The sequence below is a fragment of the Eucalyptus grandis genome, chromosome 6 (assembly GCF_016545825.1).
Source record: "Eucalyptus grandis isolate ANBG69807.140 chromosome 6, ASM1654582v1, whole genome shotgun sequence".
Classification (NCBI taxonomy): domain Eukaryota; kingdom Viridiplantae; phylum Streptophyta; class Magnoliopsida; order Myrtales; family Myrtaceae; genus Eucalyptus; species Eucalyptus grandis.
In genome coordinates, this window is record NC_052617.1 from 31,515,821 (window position 1) to 31,541,781 (window position 25,961).

General features: G+C 38.4%; 1 protein-coding gene and 1 non-coding gene across 7 annotated transcripts; both read right to left on the reverse strand.

The window, feature by feature from the left end:
• Window positions 1–208: 208 nt before the first annotated feature.
• TRNAF-GAA lies at window positions 209–281 on the reverse strand. Its single transcript has one exon. It is a non-coding gene; the product is annotated as a tRNA-Phe (tRNA).
• Window positions 282–3,715: 3,434 nt separating this feature from the next.
• LOC104451865 (uroporphyrinogen-III synthase, chloroplastic) lies at window positions 3,716–11,537 on the reverse strand. 6 transcript variants are annotated; one of them, XR_005552269.1, is made up of 12 exons: window positions 11,206–11,537; window positions 9,781–9,868; window positions 9,109–9,178; window positions 8,503–8,618; window positions 8,135–8,230; window positions 7,570–7,625; window positions 6,925–7,010; window positions 5,789–5,923; window positions 4,585–4,651; window positions 4,327–4,496; window positions 4,174–4,225; window positions 3,716–4,048 (listed from the first exon to the last, which is right to left on the reverse strand). XR_005552269.1 is itself a non-coding variant. In XM_039315924.1 (10 exons), exons 1-9 carry the CDS (start codon window positions 11,458–11,460, stop codon window positions 4,603–4,605), a joined length of 951 nt encoding a protein of 316 aa, XP_039171858.1. In that variant the 5' UTR covers window positions 11,461–11,537; the 3' UTR covers window positions 4,227–4,496; window positions 4,585–4,602. The 6 variants fall into 6 exon arrangements, 2 of the variants coding, with proteins under 2 accessions (XP_039171858.1, XP_039171859.1); XR_005552267.1 differs by lacking the exon at window positions 4,174–4,225 and having other exon boundaries at window positions 3,716–4,173; XR_005552268.1 differs by having other exon boundaries at window positions 3,716–4,225.
• Between the last annotated feature and the right edge of the window lie 14,424 nt (window positions 11,538–25,961).

The window sequence follows — 25,961 nt, forward strand, 5'->3', positions numbered from 1 at the left end:
ATCCCATTCTATGGAATGTAGTGGTTGATTCCCACCATGATGGAATCATTCTCTCATTCTCTACCACCAAAAGTGAGAACCAAACTATCTCAGAGGTATAAAAGTGAGATTCATAGGATTAATAGAAAATTTGTGACCGAATTAATATACAAAACGAAGACACGAAAAAAGAAAGGACAAAAAGGTTGATTTATTGTTTAATTAAAATTGCGGTGAGCGTGGATCGAACACGCGACCTTCAGATCTTCAGTCTGACGCTCTCCCAACTGAGCTATCCCCGCCGGATGCGCAGTTCACTCAACTTAATCTATTTGATTTAATCTTTTTTGAACCACGCCTATCAGGTTTTTCAACTGAATGCGTCTTGCTTCGACTTGCAAGTAGCAATTACAATGTTTGGAACATCCTTTTCTTTTTCTTTTTTTCTTTTTTATCTGCTTAGACTTAGAAAATGAAAAGGCCCAGGAGTAGAAATTGGACTTTTCATTGCAAGTAAACAAACAGTCATAGCCTGGAGCAAGAAGACACAGTAGCGTTTTCACCAAACAATGACCAAGTCTAAGCATGTAATTGCTACTTGCAAGTCGAAGCAAGACGCATTCAGTTGAAAAACCTGATAGGCGTGGTAGCAATATGATATTGTCGAGCATGTAACCCATTATTGACAATCCAAAAAATCGACATCAGTATTGGCATATATCAATAATCATTGTTGATCAGTTGTCAATATATGTTAACATATGGCTAACAATGTTCGACAAATTTATCGATTAATGGGCTTGGCAAACTATCATGGTACCAAGGAGGAAGTTGAGTTCATGAAGATTATCAAGTTGTAGTTACAAGTTTGAAATTACTGAAAAGCGAAATGATTAGGAATGTGGAATAACAAGCACATGTTTTCAACGGAATAACTGTTTGAGGATAAGGTCATGGCATCATGAGAAGGCGTGGGCACAAGGCTTTTGAAGATGGAGGAATATGGATATAACCACTGAAAACTGCTCGGAGGCTGTTATGGCACAACCACTGTAAATATTACTACTGATTGGCTATTGAAAATCCCTGCACAAATCAAACAAATTTGCTATCCTCCAATTATCTTTACTTTCCTATACTGTACTTTTATTTTGTAGATTCGTGTTGTCACTTAAATTGTAGCATGTATGTTTATTTTGGCGTTCTTTGGCTTTGTTGTTAATTGAATTCCGACAGAGTTTGTTTATGTTTGGTTTGTTTGTAATTGCTGTCGTCAATTAAATTCCGGCATGGTTTGTATTTGCGTAATCTGGTTCGAAGTAAAGTTGTTCATTTCCTTATTTGCTTGTATGTTTGTTATCCAAAGTCACCACAAAACCTGACTCCTCTAACTAAAAGCTGAAGAATGACTTTTGGTGAAAAATATTGTGTTGAGAGACATTTTGGCGAAATGGGTGGGGTATTCAAGTGTGAGAAGACTTTGATCCAGTTTTCAGCTGGAACAAGGTAGTAAATACGTATTCTATCGCCACTTTGCCTTCCCGCATAGACATCATAAACTCTTGCTTCTTGGCAAATCCTTGAGGTTTATAAATGCATGCAAGATGATTGAGTACGGACTGATATTGTCTTGCGCCATTAGAAAGTTGCATCGCAAAAGTTCTTGCTAGCACACCGGAGTAATTTCTACGTTCCATCACGAGTTACAATCAATAGTATCATGCCCTTGGTCAGGTTTACTGGCAAGAGAAGGTGTTAGACAAGGAGACTGACTTGTCCTCCTTTTGTTATGGTCGTGCAAGTCCTCTTCCGAATCGCTTGGTGGTGCTACTGTCAACGCAAGAATCGCTTTTTATGTGGACAAAGGGATTGGTAATTGGAATAGAAAGATGTCATTGGACAACGCAGTGATGAAGGGTAGAGTTTCTCGAAAACCCTTTTGAAGCTTTGCATGGATTGGCACTATATACCACGTCTGCAGATCTCACCTTGCTTTTACTCGTAATAATATACACTGCCAGCGGCGGATGTTGTTGAGAGCGTCTGTTTTTGTAGTGAAAACCAGGCTTGAGCTTGGTAAAGCTTTGAGGAGTTATCAACGGGAGTCTCTGTGCTAGGTGGGCTATAATAATCGCATCCATGTGCTTGTCCCATTCTTGTTCTCGTTGTGATGAAAGGGGCTTTGAAAGAGAGTACGAAAAAATTAATGAATTTTGAGATCTTTCAAAATTAGGTGTAACATAGACCTGTCAAATTGGGCCTTAAATTAATATATGACCTTAACTTTTTTGAAATGGGTCTTATATAAATCACCTCAAATCTCTTTAAAATCTAAAGCCTAAAATAAATGTATCTAGATAGTTCGGTTTAGAACCTATTTCGAACCCGCTAGAACTCAGATGACTCCTCTCTCTCTTCGCTGATTTCTCATTCCTTTTTCACTCTCTCCTCCTTGCTAGTCGCTGTCAGTCTCCCCAGAATATCACTTCCATCGCTAGACGTCGAGCCAATCAACTTGTTAGACCAGGTAGAGCTTCGTGCGGATGATGCAAGTGACTCGGAACTACTCCTGCCCCTTGCAGATGAGGAAGAACTGGCGGCGAGGCACTCACGCTTGGCGACCTCACGACGCAGCCAATATGCTGTGCTAGAGGTACGGTTGGCGTACATGACGCCAGAGTGGAGGTTGGTATGGAGGAGCATGTGCAGCATCATTCAGTAACGAAACTCAAAGATCTAGAGAGGGAGGACTGCACCGAGGAAGGCAACGACAGAAAGGGGGAGGGGAGGGGGAGGGGGAGGGGGAAGGGGAGGAGCAGGAGTTTGGCAGCATCGCAGCAGAATGCAGAGCTGGTGCAGCGATTCCTAGAAAGGACGTCAAGCACTGGAGAGACCTCGGGCTGTGTCGTCAGGCGAGAGAGGCTGAAGTAAGGAGGAGAGATTGGAACTAGGGTTTAGTGAGATATGGAATGGTTGCTCTAGTAAGCTATGAAGCACCACCACTTACACTTCGATACATGTCGGACATATGCGACACTCTCCGATATTCTTGAACACTCTATCAATCGGTCAACACGTATCGAAAAATCGACACGTGATCAATTTCTCCGACACTCTCCTACACTCGAGACATTCTCCAACACTTAGTCGGAATTCTAACATGCGAATTTCCGTTACGTGATTCCAACACGTGAGGTCAATTTGAAAAATTTGAGGGGTCAAAGCGTATATATGTGAAAAAATAAAAAAGTAATAATAAAATAATAAATAGTATAACAATAAAAATTTAATCCTCACTTCTCTTCCGACTCTCATTTCCCATAATACACAACTCGACCCCCAAGATTTTTTTTTTTTTTTTCCTCCTCTTCCGACACGTTTGACATGCGAGTCCAAAATGTGAATTATTTGTTATTGAAATGAAATGAAATTTGTCAAATTAAAATAATAAATGTATTAATAAATGATGAACTAATATATTTAGTGTAAATTTATTGTAGACTTTTTTCATTATTTATTTATTTGTAAATATGAATCAAATTAATTTGATTGTAATAATCATAAAAATGATCATTTATTATATATATATATACATGTATTCCAACGCGTCGATCTTTATTTTTTTTGAAAACGACGTATCGACATGTTATATCGCGTCATGTGTCATTGTTACTTAATTGGTAAGTATGGCATAAGTTTAAAAATAAAATAAAAGAGTTAAGTGGATCGGTTTGGATTAATCTCAATTAGGCATGAGTCATCTAAATTATATAGAAAATATATAAGTCAACGTGAGTTAAATGAGTAAATTTGATCCAACTCATTCATGACGCACTCATTAGCCACCTCTAGCACAACAGCTAAGACAGTATTATAGCTCGATTTCAACTGGGAATAATGAAGGCGCGTCCAGCATTGACAAACTTTAAATCACCGGGTGGAGAATGTCTGGTTTAAGATTTTGTATATTTGCAGATTTGCTGGGTACCATGCTCAGCGGGCAAGCCCGCCACCCTGACCCGAGCAGGATGCAAGTGGGAACCGCAAGTGGCAGGCCCGTCTTCGGAGACTAGCCAAGATGCCAATTATGATTACTATCCATTGCGGGTGACTATCAAGGTACCTCTACAACTTAATTTTCCAAATTGCTATAACACGGCCAGAAAGGAATATTGGTTTCTTGTAGAAGTTTACCTGGTAATAAGAGAAGCTTTCAGGGTAAGATCAGATGGCTCGCTACCAAAAACTTGATGTTGAATCAATGAATTAACAGTCAGTACAAGAAGTTGGATATACAGCTAGAGATGAGCTTCAATAGAAAAAATTAACTCATCTCCTCATCCTAACCTGGGAAATCCCGCCACCAAACCGATTTGGCCGACAGCTCCCAAAGCAAGAAACCATCAGTGCTTTTCCGAATTTGACATATTTGTTGCTGATTTTGGAACTGCATGGCACAGAAGCCACCTTCTCCTAAGTAGCGAAAGCCGCATTTACTGTAGCTTCTTTTTCAGATCCTGAAATAAAGTATGCAATTGAGAGATCCCCCCAGTTTTCTCTAGGTTATGAAAATGGAAAACACAAATGATCCCAAAAGTAAACCACCTGAATGATCGAGACCACCTACAACCGATCATTCTCTCTCAGGGCTTCAAGAATGCTAGCCACCCACCTACCAAAGAGTGTAGATGTTAAGAAAATTGAACAGGAAGGAAGAAGGGATATGATAGCTGGGATGGTTTGGAACTCATCTTGACAAAAAAAAAAGGAGGAGGATCCTGATACTCAGTAGAAGTTAGAAAAGAAAACAGCAATATCTAAGCAAGTTCAAGAAAAGAAATCCAGCCATTAAGATCTCCAATCTCTTTGGATGACAGAAACGATGCCAAGGACTAAAAATGGATCAAGAATATCACTATGTTGTTCCTTTAATGCAAAAGAGATAATGGTGATAGAGAAATAAAAGTGCCTACTTGCAATAAGAGGACCAATATTTCGGTTATCATGGATTAAGATTTAGAGTCATATCTCATCAATTTGGGCTCAGCTAGAGTACAATTCTCTGCACATATACTTCAATTGAATCCAATGATAATGTCGAGGAGTTGAATGCATCAATACATACACTATCTAAATTGCAAATTTGGGGAATTGACCTTAATGTCAACCCCCAAGAAGCTAGTAAGGCTACTGATTAGTATCAAGTATCGCATCACACGCCCCAGCATAGGTGTGACTTTCTAAAGAGAGTTTTCATTGCCTGACCTGTTGAAATGCAATTAGTAAATCACAAACCATGTGCTCTCTAAACCTTTAGCCAGTATTTTGTTTATACAAACAGATACAATACTTTAGATTTACTTTACCTAAGAAGACCTTTAACCACGGTATAGCTGAATCTCAGTTACCAATGGGAAATGATTTTTATTGGGTTGAAGGACAATGTAAGAAAAGGTTAACACAAGCATCATTAGATGGATGCCATCCAAGAGAATTCTGTTCAGTAACTAACTTCAAGCACACATCGCCCATTTAATGGTAATTGTGAACTGCATCTGTGGGCTCAATAGATTACTGTTTGAAAATACCATATGATGGTGCCTGGCAACCAACTTGCATCTAACTAAAATGTTTGCCAGTCTCAAAACAGATATAAACAGAAGCAAACAACCAATGGAAGAAAAGCAACCACTAGAGAAACATCCTGGCCTTACATTCCTGAAGCAATAAGCTTGCCCTGACAAGAAGAAACAATGTTACCAGAAGGAGAAAACAATTTAAATGCTGGCAGGAAAAATCAATTAGTTACCCTTCCAGGCCAGGATGTTTAGGGTAGAAGACCTTCTTCAGGCCCAACCTTTTGGCAGCCGAAGCAGTTGTCTCCCCAATACATGCAACTGAATTATTCCACGACTCTGGCTCTTGAATAAGGTTGAGCCATGCACTGCAGCAACAATTGTGGGTAATTAGTCAATAGAAGAAAACCACCTAGGGCTTGTTTGGTAACTAGCTAATTCTTGCCTATTTCTGTTCTTTTGTTCCCAAAAAACAAAAAACAAAAATCCGTTTGGTAACAATGTCAGCTAATTTTTCTATTTCCGCGAACAAATTTGTTCCGGAAATAGATTTGGATAGAATCAAGAAGTAAAAAAAAAAACTTTTTTGTTCCCAAAAACAATTCTAGAATCAAGCCAATTTCTTTTCTTTTCCTCTCTTTTCTTTTCAACTTTTTCTTTTCTTCTTCTTCTTCTTCCTCATCTTCCTCCTCTAGCCGGTCGCTGGTCTCGGCAGTGACCGGTGACCTTGCTGGAGCCTCGCCCAGCCAAGGCAAGGCTTGACCTCACTGGCCCCCAGCAAGGCTCCCCTGAGGCCGGTGAGGTCGTCAGCTCTCATCTAGCTAGCCTCGACAACTGGCTAAAGGAGGAAGAAGAAGAGTGGGAAAAAAAAAATCTCAAAATTATTAAAAAAATTAAAAGAAATTATATAAGACAAAAAAATTTTGATAGTCGTACTAAACGCATTTCTGTTCTTTTTTTAGTCTCGGAATAGAAAATTTGTACAAGTATCAAACGTCTATAAATGCTTAGAAACTCGTACAGGGAATAGAATCAGAAAAAACTATCTTTGAACAAAAATTATTCTCGAGAATATAATAGTTACTAAACAGGTCTCTACTACAGTTCAAATTCTTTTTTCATGCTAGGATGAGGTCGTAACAATGACAAGTATGTGATCGAGCTGTTCAACATATTATAAATGAATCTAGAGTGTAAAAACACCAGAGTTCATCCCATAACTCCTGTTTTAATAGAACCATAGTAAAGTTAAACCATTAAATCAGCTACCAAAGGACCTTGAATAGCAATCCCCAGTTAACGTGATAATCATGTCCAGCAGCTCAACCAAATTATTTGTAATTACTAAAGAAAGCAGATGCAAACTGACCGCACTGCAGAGGGTGAAGCCACTGCAACAACAGGTGCAGAAAGTGCCTCATTTAAAATGATCTCATCAACATGACTAACAGGTATCTGGAAGGAATTACAAGATGTCAGTAGGTAAAAGAATTGTGGTACTTTCGTATTTGCTTGGATATAGTAATTCATGAATCAACTATCACTGATCACCAAATCTGGTTGTTCAATGCACTAATATCTGCACAGCCGAAAAGGTGAGAACAATCAGGATCAGACAATCAACTGATATTTATTAGCAATTAATTTCGAGCAAAAGTCATTATCAGTGGGCTATTATTCTTTAGACAACTCACTTAAACGATATGCCTTCCATGCACCTTCCATGGAAGTTTATTGTACGATTCCTAACTATACAGGGTATTACCACGAAAGATCCCCAGTGCCAGTATAATTGTTTCATGTGATAAGACAACACATATTCTGCAGGGTTCACTGGGAATGTGGTTTGGGAACCCATGGTGCAAAGTTAGAGAGGATACGACCGGTATACACAATAGTTTCTATAACTACTGGATGAAAAATGTTGACAAAATGGCATTTGATGAAACAAGCAAAAGAATAAAGAAAAGCTTGTAAGCACAGTAAACTGAAAGGAACCACAGATATACCTTACCGTGGAATATGTGTTTAACCTTGTAACCTCAAATCCACGATTTGACAAGCCTTCTTCTGAAAAAAATATGCAGATAAAATGATTCAATGCCTTAACTAAACTTGTAAGATACATGAATGCCCAGGTAGGAAGAGGTGAAGGAATATTGTAAAAAAGTCACACATTCATTAGTTGGAAGTTGTGACATAGGATACCCAAAATTTATATCTGAACAAAGCAGCACAACCCCTGAGGACGATGGAGACCATAAAGGCCCTTGGTTAGTACCCGCAATTCCACAAAGTTTTTTATTACTGAAGAGCATCATCTGAGGGAGTTAATGACTTCTCACTTAGCCATCAATTTTTTAGAACATCATCTGCTAGGTTAGCAAGCTCATTAATCATGTGGAATTGACCAATATAAGTCTAGTCCTTTTACAAGCAATCATAGGATAAATATGCTGAACATGTCTCCAGCCTTTCAGCACAAGAAACAGAGAGAGCACTTAGCAATGTCATTCAATTAAAAGTGGTGCTACGGATGTCCTTTAAGAAAGAAGCCAAGAAGAGGAAATGTCAAATACCAATTTCAGTGCTAGCTTTTGCAGAAGCGGGATACAAGACTCTGCATTTTTTATTGCCAATTCTCGGAAGCTCTGAAGCCAAGACTTTACCGGTTGCTGCAGTGTAAAGCTCCCAAATAAGAAATTAGGGGAGAAAAGACATGCTAATAAGCTCAAAAAATTGCAAAGAACACCAACCAACAAGCAGGTAATTATCTGCAACTATTAATCCTAGCTTTTACAACAATGCAGAAAAGAAAAGAGCACCACATGACTATGCAAGCCTTCATACAGAAAAATACAGACTTATCTGATGATATAAGTCAATGCGTTGGCTATAGACAATTAACTTTAGTTTGTACTCATGTAAACTGATTGTGCCCGAATACCTTTCGATGGTGTAAAAGCAACATTTAGTGTTCCGTCGCGCTGCATTACTTTATCAAAGATGCTAGCTGTACCAGTTCCAACCACACCTACTTTTACATTGGGTGTTCCAGCAGCCCTAGCACCAGGTTTCATCTAATCAGTATACATAAGAAGCGCTACACACTAGATAAGCTTAAACTAAAAGATCTTCTCACAAGATCTCTTTGGACCATCTTAAAACAAAAAACATACACAATCGTTGTCCTGCTTAGACAGGCAAGCAATGCACCTAAAATTGAGAGGAAAAAGAAAACGTGATAGTTTTAATTCTCCTAGTTTAACTATTCAGAATAACTGGAAAAATTAATAAACCTATTATAGAGGAAAGGATGGCACAAAACATTGAGACCTGATGATTATAAATCAGCGCAGGAGAAAACGATATAATGAAGATGGGCATAATTTAAATTCATGTAAGAGATAAATGCTCTATCTACTTTTACCCTTATGCTTTCTTCACAAAAGGAAGCAATAGGAGAAAACATGTTAACCATCTACTTCAATATCAGCAAAAGATATCTATTTTCTACAGCCAATCAATTTAAATAAAAGATAACAACCCTTACTTCCACGCTTCTAGAAAGACTGAACCAGCTTCAGGGGAAGTAATCACAATCCAATCAAAGGCATCATCTACTGCCATCGAGAAACAAGGAAGATGTGAATCAGTAAAGTAAGTTTGCATGTCAAAACTTGGATAGAATGTATGCACAAACAGACACCCATGGTCGGAAATCTAGTAAAAAAGAAAGAAAGATCTCAATAAAAAGCAGTCATTTTTTCATTTAGAGAAATTATAGTAACCAGAAACCAAGGCATGGCTTCTGCTGTTTCATAATGAAGGTAAGGTCACTAAGGATTCAATGTCTAGATAGGTTGTCACTGTTCTCTTTAGCACGAAAATAGCTAGGATAGGCTGATAGCACCTAAGAGGCACAAAACAAAGGTAACATAATTGTCTTGGCAAAAGGAAATTTCACTTGAAGACAAACCCCATATTCGTGCATGACACAAGGCATGCGGATAGAGAGAGAGTCAGTTAAATAATAACAGAAAAGCACTCAGCAGAACTCCTCATATAGAAGGCCAAAAAGCAAGCTTTCATGGAACATGCCTATGGTCGGCCAGAAGTCTGCTGTAAGAACTGTTCTTAGACCCAAAAAAAAAAAGAACTGTTCTTCGTGATATTACATTGAAAAAAGTTTCATGACATCATTAAATAGGAATCTGATACTAACCAGCCAAAATTGAAGGAAGCTTATCGAGGTCAGGCCCCTTTGTATGCTCAATAAGAGGAAGCTCCAGACAGCTGATGCCATGCTTATGCTGTTCAACATTTCAAAAATAGCGTCAAAAATTGGAAATGTTGTAATACTTAAAAAATAAAACTATCCTATCACCCCATGCCTTTCTTGCTCTTCCTCCTCCCAGGGCAACACCAAAAAATATAAGCAGAAAGGAACGAAAAAAACAGAGTACAATGCACTCGGGCCAAAATGGAGGCATGGGTAAGAAGAACACAAATTGAAAAACTACAGCAACCGATTTAAGTCATATATTCCAAAATAGCAGCATGCGAATTAGACATCCCTGTGAAGGGGTTTTCATATGCAAACAAGTTTTATACAGAGTGAAAAAAAAAAAAAATCTTTCCAGAGTGGTAATTATAGCAATCTTATCTAGTGGAAAAGTTACAAAACTACCCTAAGCATCCATTGGTCAGGTGTATCCTTGCTCAAACGATTAAGACAGCAAACCAATAGCAGGAACTGGATATGCCAATGGAAGATTACAAATAGCTATTGGCTGAATTTACTGTGATGTGCATCATTCTGCCAATCAACTTTATTCTTCTTTTGGGACCATAAACAAGAGTTGCCATCCCATGTAGCAAGTTATTAGAAGTTTTTTCTTTTCTTTTTTTTTTTCAGAATTCTGTGAATTATAAAAATCGACAAAATGCTGCCCAATTATGAGCCCTATCGTTACCATGCCTAAAAAACAACCCCCCTATTCCTTGGCCATGCCAAAAACTTTGATGTCCATGTGATCAGTCACATTAGCGGTGTAGTGGTAAAAGTGAACTCAGTTAAAAAAAAAAAAATTACTGAACACAACCCATGAGTACTGCTACTTTCGAAAGAAGAAAACAAAAATCAGCAACGCACAAGTTGAACATAAAAGAACGCAAAATATCAGCAATGAACACGCATCCGGCACATGAAATTTCACACAATTCGCTAAATTCACCACCTAACTACCAGACAAAACCTTCGAGAATGCAAAGGATTCCGACGATCAAAAAACAAGCCAATGTCACCACCACAGGCGCACAAAGCAAACAGAGCCGTTTGAACCCCGAACCGTCGTTCGCATCGTCATCTCTATCCGGCACCTAAATCGGAACATCCGCACTCGATTCAAAACCAAACACCGAGAGACCAACACTCCGGACACTCCGCACGGAACCCGAACAGTCAAGAAGCTCATCCGAAATCGGAAGCGCTAACGATACGAAGCGAAAGAACCAGGAGCGAACACACATCACTGTGCAGAACCGAGGCGCCACACAACGAGCCGAAAACAAACTGGAAACGAAGCGCAATGCAGACCGAAAACGACGAGCGAGCGAGAGAGAGAGAGAGAGAGAGAGAGAGAGAGACCAGAGCGTTGACGAGCTTGGAGTTTTTGCCGCGCTCTCTGGTGACGACGACCTCGGGCTTCGAGCCGGAGGAGGAGGAGGAGGAGGAGGAGGAGGAGGGAGAGTCGGCGGAGGCGGCGATTCTGAGGGAGAGTCGGCGGCGGGGGCGGCGGCGGGGATGGCGATGGCGGTGGCGGAGGACGAGGAGGCGGGGGGACGGGGAGGAGAGAGAGTGAGAGGGAGAAGGAGAGGGAGAGGGAGAGGGAGGAGGGGACATGAGGGGGCATCATTTTGGGGGTGGGGGTGGGGGTGGGGGACGTGTGGCGCATTTGCGTATTCAAAAGGGACAGGGGCCAGCTGTTACCGAACCAAGCACCCAGCCACTGTACTTTTAACTCCACCTCCCTTCCCTTCCCTTGCCTTCCTTCCCTTTTTAATTTAAATTAGTCGAGGAAAGCCCCAAGATATTCTCCCGGGAGTACTCATGGCCTGCTGCACTGCAGTCCATGATAAGCTCCTGAGATCTGACCCTGAAATTTCGTTGTTTAAATTACGCAACAATCGAAATTGATACATTCCTTATAAATTCACCCCTGTTTAATTTTTCGACAATTTAAAACTTCAAAATAAAGGAAAAAAAAAAAAACCCCACGAAAAATCTCAAATTTTGTTCAAAGTGACAAATTTACTCCATATTTCTTTTACATGAAAATTTTCGAAATTTACCAACCGTAATGCATTTAATCCAAACTTTTTTTTGTAACACAAAAAACTCTGAAATTCTATCCGTATGACATATTTACCCTAAGTTATAGAGCATTTTGTTCTTTTTACTTTTTAATTTTTTTTTTTTACATGTGGAAGCACAACAAAGTATTTACAGCATACCATACAAATAAATTGCAGGAGTTTGATTAATGTACGCATGCCTTTTTATATTAACATTAGTATTACAATCCTAAATACAACATCCCACGCAAAATGCATAAGCTTTGTGAAGGGGATTAGGTTGACCTATCTCCAATATTACACTTTGACGCCAAAAAATCTACAAGTACACAAGTCCAACTACTCGCTATGAGTCGATAATCTTGTCCATCAACTCATCTCTATCACCATCAAAACCTTTCAACGGTCCAACCAACTCACCCTCGATATTCATATACCAAGCAACAAATTAATGGGTGTCCATTTTGGAAACCACATGTAAATTCATACAGTGTAAATACACTTAGTATATGTTGGGAATGACTGATCCCCGAAAACCAAATTCGACACCGAATCGAACCCCTAAATCAATGCGGAAGACGAAGCCCGGGAAAACACGCATCACCGATTCTAAAGCACACCACGGATTCGAGCGTACCTTGTTAGCCACAGATTAAACACCAACGCCGACAAGAGGAAGAGAAACGGTCATGTTCGATCCGATTAAGCAATGAAGGGAAGAAGAAATTGCCAAAGCCTTACTGTTTCTTCTTTTTCTTTTTGAGAGAGAGAGTGCGCGGGAGAAAGGAAGCGTACGTGCGATTGTTCCAACCGGTGTTATGTCTCTTTCTCTCCTCCCTTTTATACCTATCTCCTTCCACGGGCCCTATTCCCGTGGGCCGGGCTTCTGAGCCCAACTTGGGCGGATGGGCCTTAAGCCCAATACCAATAAAGCCTTCATCTCCCACTCATACATGGTGGGCCGAACAAGATTTCTCTTTACCTCTTTTCAACATTCATACCGGTGAATAATCCGTGCGACCAAAGATACTCTTTGAGAGCTCGTTGCTATACATCTCGTTAGGAATATATAGCAGCTCATAATGGACATCACACTCCGAGTAGATTTAGTATGCAGTACCCTAGATCGATTGATCACATTTATATCTCTCTTGATCTTTTTCAAACAATGATATATTGTATTCACAATTATGATTATCACAAAAACAGTCATAATTGGTTAACCGGTGAATACAAAACTACAATGTGATTCTCCAAAATCAATCTTCCTCTTCCCTTCAAACTCTCAATTTCAGTTCAGCTTGCTTTTCTAGAAATGCCCCATTAGATCGAATCAAACTAATGACCATTGGCAACATCCTAAGATAACAAACACTAAATAGAAATCTTGAGAATAAGTAAGAGTCATGAGGGGACTAAAAATTGAGAAACTCTTTTCCTCAAGAGTCTCACACGACATAAAAAAATTGAGATCAAACTTTTGCCACTCTTATTGGTCGTCTCATGCATACGTAGTATGAAATACGTATTACGGTATCAACTCCTTTCCCATGGAGCGTATGTCTACACCTTTCAATACCGTACAGATGATAATTCAGACATACCCAATGTCTAACTTGAGTTCACGTATCTACTCATTCACAAAATTCATCAGAACTCACATCTGGCATCTTAGACAGATAAAGTAAAATATGTGGGGTATTTTACTTTCGGACATAGTAAGTATTATATCCTCATCTTAACACTTAGTTAAGGCGACATACGTGCTTTAAGCTTGAGCTCTCGATTATCACCTAGATAATAAGCTTAAAAACAGTCTCATCTCTATTTATCACACAAGAAATAGAGGCGATTACCCGTGTGAGTGGGCTAATCTTTTATTTGTCCGACATACTTTCTCAACTTTAAGTAATGCACTGAGCATTAAGATGCATAAAGATCAAACAAAGATTCATAGGCATTAATGATGAAAACACATATTCATCAAATTGTGAACACTTAGGGAAATTACAATATTCAGTACATCAGCCTCTACGCAATCCTAGAGATTTCATATAGCCACAAAACACATCTCTAGGTATTGGCTTTGTCATAGGATCTGCTACCATTCTATGCGTAGTATGTACTATAAGTTCACATCTTTTCGTGCAATCATATCTTTGACAAAATTATACTTGGTATCTATATGTTTGGTCTTGCCATGATATTTTGGATCTTTGGTGTACACTTTTGCTGCTTGGCTATCACAGTTAACCAACAATGAATCTGCAGCACTTCCAATAACACATAAATGATCCAAAAAATCTCTTAAGCCAAAACACCTTCTTATACTGCTGCTGATAATGCCACGAACTCAACTTACGTCATGAACAAGGCTATACACTTTTGTTTCTTACTGCTCCAACATATGGTGCCATTATTCGGTAAGAAAACAAACCCAAAGATAGATTTTCTTCCATCTAAATCTCCTTCCCAATCAGTATCAAAATAGCCTTTGAGTCGCAGATCCTTTCCTTAATAACTCAGCATATAATCAGCAGTTCCCTTTAGATACCATAGTATTCTTTTAACGGCTTTCCAATGTGCTTGACATGGAATGGATTGGTATCTGCTCACCATTCCAACTGCAAAACATATGTCAGGTCTTGTACACATCATAGCGTACATAAAGCTTCTAACAGCACTAGCATAAGGAACATGTTTCATTTGTTCCTTCTCTTGTGGAGTCCTTGGACATAGTCTATGGCTCAATCCTTCACCTTTTGCAATAGGAGTGTCTATGGGTTTACAATCCCATATCTTTCAATTCAAAATTGAAAGACAACCAACTTTTGACAGTATTAACAAACTCCATATTACTTCCGGCAATTAGTATATCATCAACATATAATGATATGATCACAAATTGATCTTAGAATCTTTTGATATATACACAATGATCCTTTGTCTATCATTGTAAAGTCATATACCATTATGGCATTATGAAAACGTATATACCATTGTCTTGATGACTGCTTAAGGCCATATATCGACCCCCAAAGTCGACATACCTTTTCTTCTTGGCCTTTCACTATGAAACCAGCAGGTTGTTCCATATATATTTCTTCCTCTAATTCTCCATTGAGGAAAGCAGTCTTTACATCCATATGATGCAACTTAAGATCCATACTAACCATTATTGCCAAAATAATGCAAATCTAGGTAAATCTTACTACAGGAGAAAATGTATCTTAATAATCAATTCATTCTTGTTGATTATACCCCTTCGCCACAAGGCGAGCCTTATGCCTTTCTATCGAGCCATCAGCCTTTCGCTTTATTTTGAGAACCCACTTGTTCCCAATAGCTCTGCGTCCCTTTTGGAAGATCAACCAGTTCCCAGACTTGGTTTGATTTCATTGACTCCATTTCCTCTTTCATTGCATAAATCCATATTTCCTTATTAGGGCAATTCAGAGCCTCATTAATATTCATTGGCTCATCCTCATCTTGTGGAGCAATCATAAAAGTTCCCCCTTCAATGTCAAAACGTCGACGGGGAATACTTTGGCGGTTCGCCGTTTGGAAGATTGTACACTTAGCACATCATTTTCCATTATGCTCCCACTTGGATTAGATAATGATGATGTTGTCTCATCATGTGGTTGTAATTGACAATGAGTTGAATTTAATTCATCACTTCTCATATTACTCCCACTTGGACGAACTCTACTAATATCATTATCTTGATCCAATGTTTCAAATAGGGACTAAACTTCCCCTATTTCGCCCTTCTTAGGAAATTCATCCACTAAGAATGTGACATCCCGTGATTCAAATTCAGTTATACTCCCACTTTCCTGCTCACCTATGAACACATACCCTTTCGAGTGTTCGGAGTATCTCATTAAAATACTCTTATTTCCTTTGGGACCTAATTTCCCAAACTTGTGAGAAGACTCATGTGTATAGGCAGCACAACCCCATGACTTAAGAAAACTTAAGTCCGGTTTTCTACCTATCCATAACTCATATGGAGTGGAACTAACTGATTTGGAAGGTACCCATTAAGTATTTAGGCAAAGATTAACAACACATCACTTCAAAAAGTGATATGTAAGTTAGCATACGCCATCATGGGCCTAACCATTTCCAGTAGGATTCTGTTTCTTCTCTCTGCAACACCATTTTGTTGATGAGTATATGGAATAGACAACTGTATTTCTATTCCTTTTCACCACATTAATTTTCTGAACTCATCGATAAATATTCTCAACCTCGATCGGATCTAAATACTTTTATTTTCTTGTCTAATTGATTTTCTACCAAGTTCATAAACATTTTGAAACAACTTATGCTTCAGATTTATGAGAAATCAAATAGACATATCCGAATCGAGTAGAATCATCTATAAAAGTGATGAAATAAACAGCCCCATGCCTTCCTCTCACATTCATTGAACCACCGACGTCAGAATGGATTAAATGCAGAGGAAATTCAGCTCTTTTACCTTTTTCAAATGGTTTCCTTGTCGTTTTCCCTTCTAGACAATGCTTACATATGAGCAAATCGACTTTTCAATATTGCCTAACAAGCCCTCTTTGGCTAGTATTTTCATATGTTGTTGGCCCATATGACCAATTCTAGCATGCCACCATATTCACATCATTATCATATAAAGTAGAAGACGTGAAACAAGGGAATAACATATTGACATCACCACAGTCAACATTTAGTACAATAAAACCATCCAGAAAGTGACCAAAATCATAGTAGTTTGTATATAAACACAAATCTACACCTCTATTATGGAAGTTCATATAAAAACCAAGCTTGACCAACACTAAAATAGACACTTAAATTTCGACGAATCTCCAGAGTATATAGAACATCAAGATGCGTCCACCATGCATGTTCAATTGGCAAGTGCCAATCCCTTTAACTTCAGCTCTAGAGTATTTCCAATATAGATCCACTTAGTTCCAATTGGTATCGTCGGAATTCCATGAAGGATCCTCTATCCTTTGCTACATGGTCTGTCGCTCTTGAATCTACAGTCCACAAAGGATTGGATTCAGCCAATAATTCAGAATTTGACACATAATCAAAGTTCTCAAATGTACAAGAGGTGTTTACCTTCTTTGGCTCACAACAATCGCGAGCATAGTGACCCTTCTTGTCACAAATTGTAACATTTCACCCTTGACATTTTCTTCACTTGAGGACGTTTTCCTCTCTTGTGTTGGTTAACTCTTGATTTCTTGCAATAAGGACTTGATCCTTTGCATTCCCACATATTGAATGAATCAATACGTTTGCGCTTCTAGCACAAAGCCTTTTCGAGCTAGAACCAAGATTGAAAATATCTATTTTCGGCTCACATGCCGTCAAGCGGTCCTCTACCAGCTCAAGGTGGCGCACAGCATCCTCAAGATCTTCCATAACATGGTCAAGAGCTTCTAGTGCTTCTTGCTTTTCCAGCACATATTGAATCTTCATATTCAATATTTCATAATAGTAGCCGTTCATATCAGCAATTACATTCTTAGTTGCTGAACCATCGTTCTGAACACATCAGACATACATGCACGAATAATTAATGCCTATCATTTATGCATCCCTATTTGCATAGACCCATCATATTAATGAATAATTTCAAGTACGTCTTCGGAATCAAAAGGTCACTATGTTTCCAATCATCCTCCAAAAATTCTAACTCAAAATTATTATTAATATAATTGTCTTATGCAAATAAATTCTATGAAGTTACAAAAAAAAAAAACTTCTATTACTACCCACTAATTACCCACAAAGAACCAAAGAATAGCGAAAGCAAATAAAATCTTAACATCGAATAAAATAACAATGCTTTCACATGATACAACTAACATATCGGTTGCTACATCAACAACAATCGTGTAGTAAACATTACATAATTAATCAAAGAAATAAATAGTGAATGTCCCTTCTAATCTATCGCCAAAACATCGAGAAAAACAAGGTACATTTGCCAACCATGGAAAAATTTTGGAGAGCTTTCATGTCGCCTCCAAGGCGCATTCACTCGACGCCATGTGGCGCTCAATCTAATGGTTGAAGTTTTAGCCAACTCAATCCTATAGTGCTCTCTTACAAAAGCTTCCACCAGCCTCCTATAACCCGGGACCACGTTGACCTCTCATAGCCGATCCAACACTGCTTGCCATTCAGGTGGAAAAGTGTTCATCAAAGCCGGCACTTTCTCAAAATCCGGCATAAGATAACCATTCCAGATGATTTCCTGTATCATCTGATTGACCCTGACCACATGTGATACTAAATCACCGTCATGCCACCGATAATGAGCTAACTCGTCATCGCCTCTTAAGTCTTGCATTTCCCTTGTCCGTTCTCGGGATTGCGGAGTATCCTTGCATAACGCATCATAGTTCCTGCAACAAATGCAGAACTAAAAATGGATCACTTATAATCCATATTAAATATAAAGGAAAATACATAATTTTCCAAAATTCATGCAACAAATGCAGAATTAAAAATGGATTACTTATAATCCACATAGGCATGACTGAAAAAGAAACAAATTCCTTTTTTTTTTTTGGGTCAACGGTCCAACCGGGTCAACGGACGGTCAACGGTCAACGGTCGTCGGGTCAACGGGCAAAGGCGGGTCGGGCCGGTCGAACCGGTCGGACAGCTCGCGCGGACCGACCGCACGTGCCTCGCGCGTGCGGGGATGACGTCACGCAGACGTCATCCAGCACTTGCTGGGCGCGTACCTGCTTACGCGAGTCGGGTCGGGTCGCCGGTCGGGTCGGGTCGCCGGCCGGTGACCGCCCGGCGAAACGTCGTCGTCGATGACGTCATCGGTGACGTCATCCGAGCGATTACCGACCGTTGGATGATGTCACGATGACGTCATCGCGTGACGTTAGCACGCGTCGGTCCGCGGACCAGCGCGTGCCGGTTCGCCCGCCGGTGGCGTGCACGCGCTGGTTCGCCGACCGGCGCGTGTGCCGCACGCGCTTGGCGATCCAACGCCTCCGGGCACGTCGCGCCCACGCGCAGCGCCTTCCGGCCGCGCGTGTGGGCGCGTGCGGCGTCTTCCGGTGGCGTTCGACCTATCCCCGGACTCGTCTCGACGTCGCCTTTCACCCAGTGCTCTCAGAATTTGATTTCGACCTACGAAAACCCAGAAAAATGGCCGAACAACGCTCGGGTTTTGGGATTTCTCGCCCCGATCCGTACGGCCGAAAAGCTTTTGCGAAAAATCAATAAAAAAAAAAAACATCAAATTGATCGGGAAAACATGAACTAGGCTCTGATACCAATGTTGGGAATGACTGATCCCCGAAAACCGGATTCGACACCGAATCGAACCCCTAAATCAATGCGGAAGACGAAGCCGGAAAACACGCATCACCGATTGTAAAGCACACCACGGATTCGAGCGTACCTTGTTAGCCACAGATTAAACACCAACGCCGACAAGAGGAAGAGAAACGGTCCTGTTCGATTCGATTAAGCAATGAAGGGAAGAAGAAATTGCCAAAGCCTTACTGTTTCTTCTTTTTCTTTTTGAGAGAGAGAGTGCGCGGGAGAAAGGAAGCGTACGTACTGATTGTTCCAACCGGTGTTATGTCTCTCTCTCTCCTCCCTTTTATACCTATCTCCTTCCACGGGCCCTATTCCCGTGGGCCGGGCTTTCTGGGCCCAACTTGGGCGGATGAGCCTTAAGCCCAATACCAATAAAGCCTTCAATATACACTACTACTAATCCAGGTACACAATCGAAATGCATAAGAGCTCCAAAAAGCAATGGGGGCGGAATGATCCAACCTACATATCTAAAAGATTAAAGATAAAATCGAAGCTCAGTAAATTAAAAAGGATATCACCTTACCACTCAACATATAATACAAAGGACTATTTATTAACATAGATAACGTAGCATGATCTCAAAACTAGATTAGGTTTAATGTCACTAAGAATATGGGGTTTTGATATAATTGATTGAGCATGGAGAGAGGTGGATCAAGTTAAAGGATAACAAATGGTTCATTTATGTGGTTCCCAAAGTAAATATTTTATTAAGTTATCAAAACTTCTAATAAATTGGGATGAAAAATAAGGAAATTAATGTCCATGTTAAATACTAATAAATCTGTAAACCCACTAAAACTATTGGTGAAAAATGCCGAATGCTAGGAAAATTTCAATATAATAAATTTAAACTCGAAAATCCTCATATATGAAATTTGAAGTTTATCCATCCACATCTTGAACTAATATAGCAGTAAATCGGTATTTGTCTTGTTACATGCACAACAACATTTTATCGATTTAATTTTAATACATCAAACTCTGGCCGATTACAATGTGGAAAAACATTAAAAATATTATTATCAAACATTGAAAATTTTGAATGTCAAATACAGACCCGAGACCTCACAACCCTAGCCTAAGTCTTGTATTGCCTTGACTCGGGATCCTTATGTCCTGGGTGCAAGGTCCTCAGTGCCCCCATTGTGTCCTTGATTCTCATAGTTGGGATGCGGTCTTGGACCCAGGTCTCAGCGGCACTAAACCCCGGACCCAACACGTAAATTAGGTCATCTCAATCTAAACATGGGACTCTGATGTGTGGGCCAAGTCCTCGCAACTCAAACAAAGGAGCTAAGCATATATATATATATTGGTAATGAATCTACTCAAGTTTGGGAAGTGATCCAAGGATGTGGCAGAATGATGCAATTACAAAAGCGGACGGATCAATCAAGAGGATTGCTATAATGACGAAAGGGCTTACGCTTGTGGCCCCTCTTCTGTAATGTTTCTTTATTAAAGTTTCCCAACATGCTTCATCATTCCAGAACTCAGTACGAGCCTTAACGAACAATCAATCTTTTACAAAGCATTACGAGCGGCGAGCGCTCTTTTATTCTATATTCTTATCAGAATTGGTAAGCGCGTTGATGAGAGGGCAAAAGTCACGTCCCATCATCATTCGAATGATTCAACTGCCATCCTAATCGAAAAAAAAAACTTAGCCTCCCGGCTACTTATCGGATGGCCATCGTCCCGACGCTCGGGTCTTCCCCGATTATCTAATCCCGCTCCGCCAATCGTGGTTCCACCCAATCATTGGCCAGTACAACTGGCATGATCGTAACAGTACACGTGGCAGATGAGGAGAGGGTGAAGTAGCCAAATCAAGAAATGATGGTAGACTCCACGTAAGCCGACGGTTGTTGTTTGCAACCAAGTTTTTAAATTTATGTATGGGAAAAAAATCACAACATATCTTAAATTATTTTTATTATGAAATATTTATCTCAATTTTTTTAATAATATTGTAAATCCTCAACCTGTAATTGTGTGACATATTTACTCTAATTTTTTTTTATAACATAAAAAGCCTTAAACTTAATTTGTACCATGTAACACATTTATCCTTATAAAAATTCTATTAACCAACACAACTGAAAATCTTATATGGCTACTTATATGGATGACATAAAATGAACCGTGTTGATAACCCATCATATGTTTTTGCTTGTTCTCTTTCCTTTTCCTTTTTTTGTTATATTAACTTGCTCTTTCATTTTCTCCATTCATTTGCGATGGTGAGGATGATGGTGATAGTGGCAGCAAGGACAGTGGTGATGAAAATGAAGGAGGAAGGAAGACTGAAAAATGAAAAAAAAAGTTTTGATGGAGAATGAATATACAATGAGTCTAAGTTTGAGATTTTTTGTATCATAAAAAATAAGTTTTGGATAATTTTATCAAATAGATATAAGTCTGGAGTTTTTATATTAAAAAAATTTGAAATAAATGTGTCATACAAGTACAATTTTTGGAGTAAATATGTTACACGTATATAAATTTGACATTTTTGTGTCATAAAAAATGTGGGATATATGTGTTAAGTAGTTGTAATTTGGAATTTTCAGTGAATTTTACCCTTTAATATTTGTTAATCACTTAGATGGATATCCACATTAGCATGTGGAGTAAAGAACTAAAAAAATATGAAAAAGTTGTGAATTTGATGATGAATAATTACCCCGAGGCATGGCTGTGAGGAAAAGGAGATGCACAAGGGGTGAAGTGCATGCGCAAATCTTGATGGCTCGTGTCGTTGGCCAGACCTTTGCCAGATCGGCATAGTTTGAGGTTTTTAATGGCATAAAAAAAAAAGTCCGGGTAAATGTGTTACAATGGGTATATTTTAGAGTTTTTTTGTGACTTCTTCCCTAAAGCTTATTAAATTTGTGAACAAACTTGATTTGAATGTGGTTGATAGAGGTTATACAATGGATTTCTGATTCAAAAAGTTTAGAATCAGTAATACATGGTATAATTCCGATAATATATCCAAAGGTACCCATATCATGTACATTATATGCAAGGTTCCAGCAAATAAATTAAGGAAAAGGATATTGTTGGTGCCTAAATTATTTTATGGAATTCTCTTTATTATCAAAAATTTTAAAACAATCATTTTAAGTGTCATAACTTTTATAAACCAATCATTTAAGTGGCTCCGACGACTTAATTTACTAGAAAATATGACATGACACTATTAAGAACTTGTTGAAGTCATTTAAATTGACGATTCAAAAAAAAATTGGCATTTGGGTGGTCTTTAATAAAGTTTAGCCACTAATTAATCCGTTGTAAACTTAAGATACTGAGTGTGATACGAAGTTCAATTTGAGGGAAAAGAAAAACAATGTAATCAGCTATAAGCAAACATCACAAAGCAAATATTTTAGCTTTGCCATCATTTTTACTGCTTTGTTAGAGTCATGCTCAAAACCATAGAACCAACCTTGTTTCTCCCTCCAAATGATTTCATTTTAAGTCACAAAATCTATTTGCTTGCCTCCAAAAAAAAGGGAAGCTTGTGCTTCACCTTCTGTTCTTATCTTCCTTTTGACTTCTATAATCTTGCTCTGTTTTGAGATTGAACAGTGGTGTTTCGAGGCTTGTGAAAATAAATTGCAATGCCGTGGCACGTTTGAAAATGAATTTAACTCTCAATTCTTTGTGGAAAATTGATGCATTCAGTAACATTGGTTGGTGCACAGTTTATCCACCACATAGTTTAGAGTGTTTAGTGTCAAAACTTTAACAAATATCAATCTAGTTTTTAAACTTTTTGAAACCATCCATCCAAGGAACTTTGACAAGCTATCAGCATTAAAATAATGCCATGTTGGTTTCCAATAAACTAAATCATTGAAGTCACTTAAGCGATCACTTTTCAAAAGTTATGGCAATTAAATAATCGATTGATAAGTTTTGGCACTAAAGTGGGTTCGCTACAATAGTTTTCACTCCATCATTATCCTTCTCCCAATGCATATATTTTTATGGTAATTAGATGGAAGAATATTTTTAATAGTTGTAATCTTAATGCCTTTTAAATTTTTGAAAAAGAATTGGTTAGATATTAACTCATGAAAATATATCATTATCAGATCAAAAGTATATATCTATTTTTATTTTAAATGTAAAGTGCTGCTATACTTTTGTGATACTATATTTTACGGAGCTATGTTACTATTTACACGAATGTGTATTATGTCATCGATTTAATTTTTTAAATGAGTTAACAAGAAAATGTAATGTTTGATTTAATAAAAGAAATAAAACAACGTAAAGGATATCTCAAAACTTGTTGAACTCATGGGGTCAAATTTCTAAGGTAGTTCTAGAGACCTACATGATATGTTCTTTTTATTATTATTTTGAACTGGTATTTCGCCAAATAGGTTTTGGGTGTTGAGAAAACCTCATAAGGTATCATGAAGTTGACAAGACGATATATTGCTCATTATTACTCTATAGATGCAGATGTTTCGTTTCGGATATAATTTGATATAAGGAAGCTTTATCACCATTGATGTAATCCTAAGTACAAAGTGAAAAGACTTGTGACGACCGGGACGACCATAATAGACGGTGAAAAGTATGGAGAAGAAGGAACGGTTCATTGAGACATGGAGGCTCCATAAGGGGACTAGTTCTGAGAAGCCTTGATCCCTAATGTACTTAGGAAGATCAAATGGAAAGTTATATGTTAGTCAACTACCAATGGAAAGCTTGGATAGACTCATTGATCATTAATATGAGCAGCTCTCTTCTATATTACCTTATCTTAATGTGCGTGAGACGTGATTACACATTCTGATTTGAGGATCCAGATATTAATTTGATTATCAATCTAAGTCTCAAGAATATTGACAACAAGCCACTAGCTTGGAACTTTGGAAGAGATAAACAAAGGAGAATTTAATCAATCGTCAATCATTTTGGTGAAAAAAGATCATTTCCTCTATTAATGGAAATTACACTATTGCTCGGAAGATTTGATTGTATTGACAATTAAATCTCTAGTGGCTGTGTTGTTGATCTTCATAAGCTAAATTGATCATCAAAATTATTCAACGGCTAGTCAAGATGGGTCCCAACGTGACGAATAGGAGTTAGAAACTCACCTATGTATATTAGTAAGCTACCATGTGATATCTATGTATCATAAAGTGATATGACATCTGCTTGCATTTGGGTGAATCATCTAATGTGACATTGCTTAGTGGTCCCTATTGGCATATCACGATAGAATAAATGGTGCATTTACATCTTTATTTGTCATACATGATTAAATTGTACCTATCTTGAACCCATATTGTTCTGTTGGTATCATATTGAGCAGTAAGGGGATCTCCTATATTAGACATAAAGATATATTTATATTTATATATATATATATATATGTATGTATGTATGTATGTATGTATGTATGTATGTATGTATGTATATCAAGATTTGGCTCATTCCTTTGTTTATAAATTTGTAGGATGGATCACCCATTGCTCTTTAGAGTTCTTGTGTATTTCGATAGGTGAATATCTAAATGTGCTCATACCCAATTCAACACTAGTTTATACTAAATGTAAGTCCAATTTATGGGTTGATGTGGGGTTGGAGGAGTGGTATGTATATCGAGATTTGGCTCATTCCTTCGTTTATAAATTTGTAGGATGGATCACCCATTGCTCTTTAGAGTTCTTGTGTATTTCGATAGGTGAATATCTAAATGTGCTCATACCCAATTCAACACTAGTTTATACTAAATGTAAGTCCAATTTATGGGTTGATGTGGGGTTGGAGGAGTGGGTCCCCCATCAATTTGCTGCTTGGTACTTTAATATCAATGAGAAGTTGATTGGACCGCTGAGGGTCTTTGATGGTCCCCTTGGCTTCAAGGGCAATGGCAATGTGTTCATGAGTAAGGTTGTTGATTTGTACTGAGTGACTTGGCTTTTGTATAGACAAGTTTTTGGTGTAGGTTGTTGATTTGTACTGAGTGACTTGGCTTTTGTATAGACAAGTTTTTGGTGTAGGAGTATGCACGTCGTATCGACAAATGACCCGACCTTCTTCCCAAGGTTAATGCATTGTATCTTATTTATTTTGGTGCCTGTATTAATACTTGGGTGAATGAAGATATAAAAAGATGGATATGTAATTATTTATACTAGTCAAAACTTCCATTCTAATATGATGTAATTATTTTATTATGCTTTTGCGTGGCTAAAAGAAAGATAAAATAAATAATTGATGGAAAAATCTCATGTCATGCATGATGTTCTAGGGCATCGCATTCTCTCTTTACTTATTTCCATGTTTTTCTTATACAAGTAACTACACTTAATATCATTTACTTACTCTTGCATATGTTAAACTATTCCTGCATACATCAAACTTGATCTTGATAATTTTGCAAAAATGTATCAAGTTTTGATTATCCCCTATTTACCTCCTTTGGATAACATATTCAGCCATAACATCGGGTGGGACAATTACTCAATCCATAGTTAAATTTGCACAATTCTAGAGAATAATCTTTCATACCCACTTTTAACCCCTCCCCCTGGACAGTCAATGCCTCGAGGATTTCTATGGAAGGCTTGACCTATATTCGAACAGGACAAAATCACCAAAAGAGAGTACGAGTTTATCCTAACTGTCCAGTGCATTTCAAATCAACCACCGACC

Coding starts and splice junctions, on each gene's coding strand:
- LOC104451865 (XM_039315924.1), bottom strand. CDS start 11,460: ATGTCCCCTCCTCCCTCTCCCTCTCCCTCTCCTTCTCCCTCTCACTCT. Junction 9,179..9,780: donor GCTTCCTTCAATTTTGGCTG/GTTAGTATCAGA, acceptor TCTCGATGGCAG/TAGATGATGCCTTTGATTGG. Junction 7,011..7,569: donor GGTTAAACACATATTCCACG/GTAAGGTATATC, acceptor AATTCCTTCCAG/ATACCTGTTAGTCATGTTGA.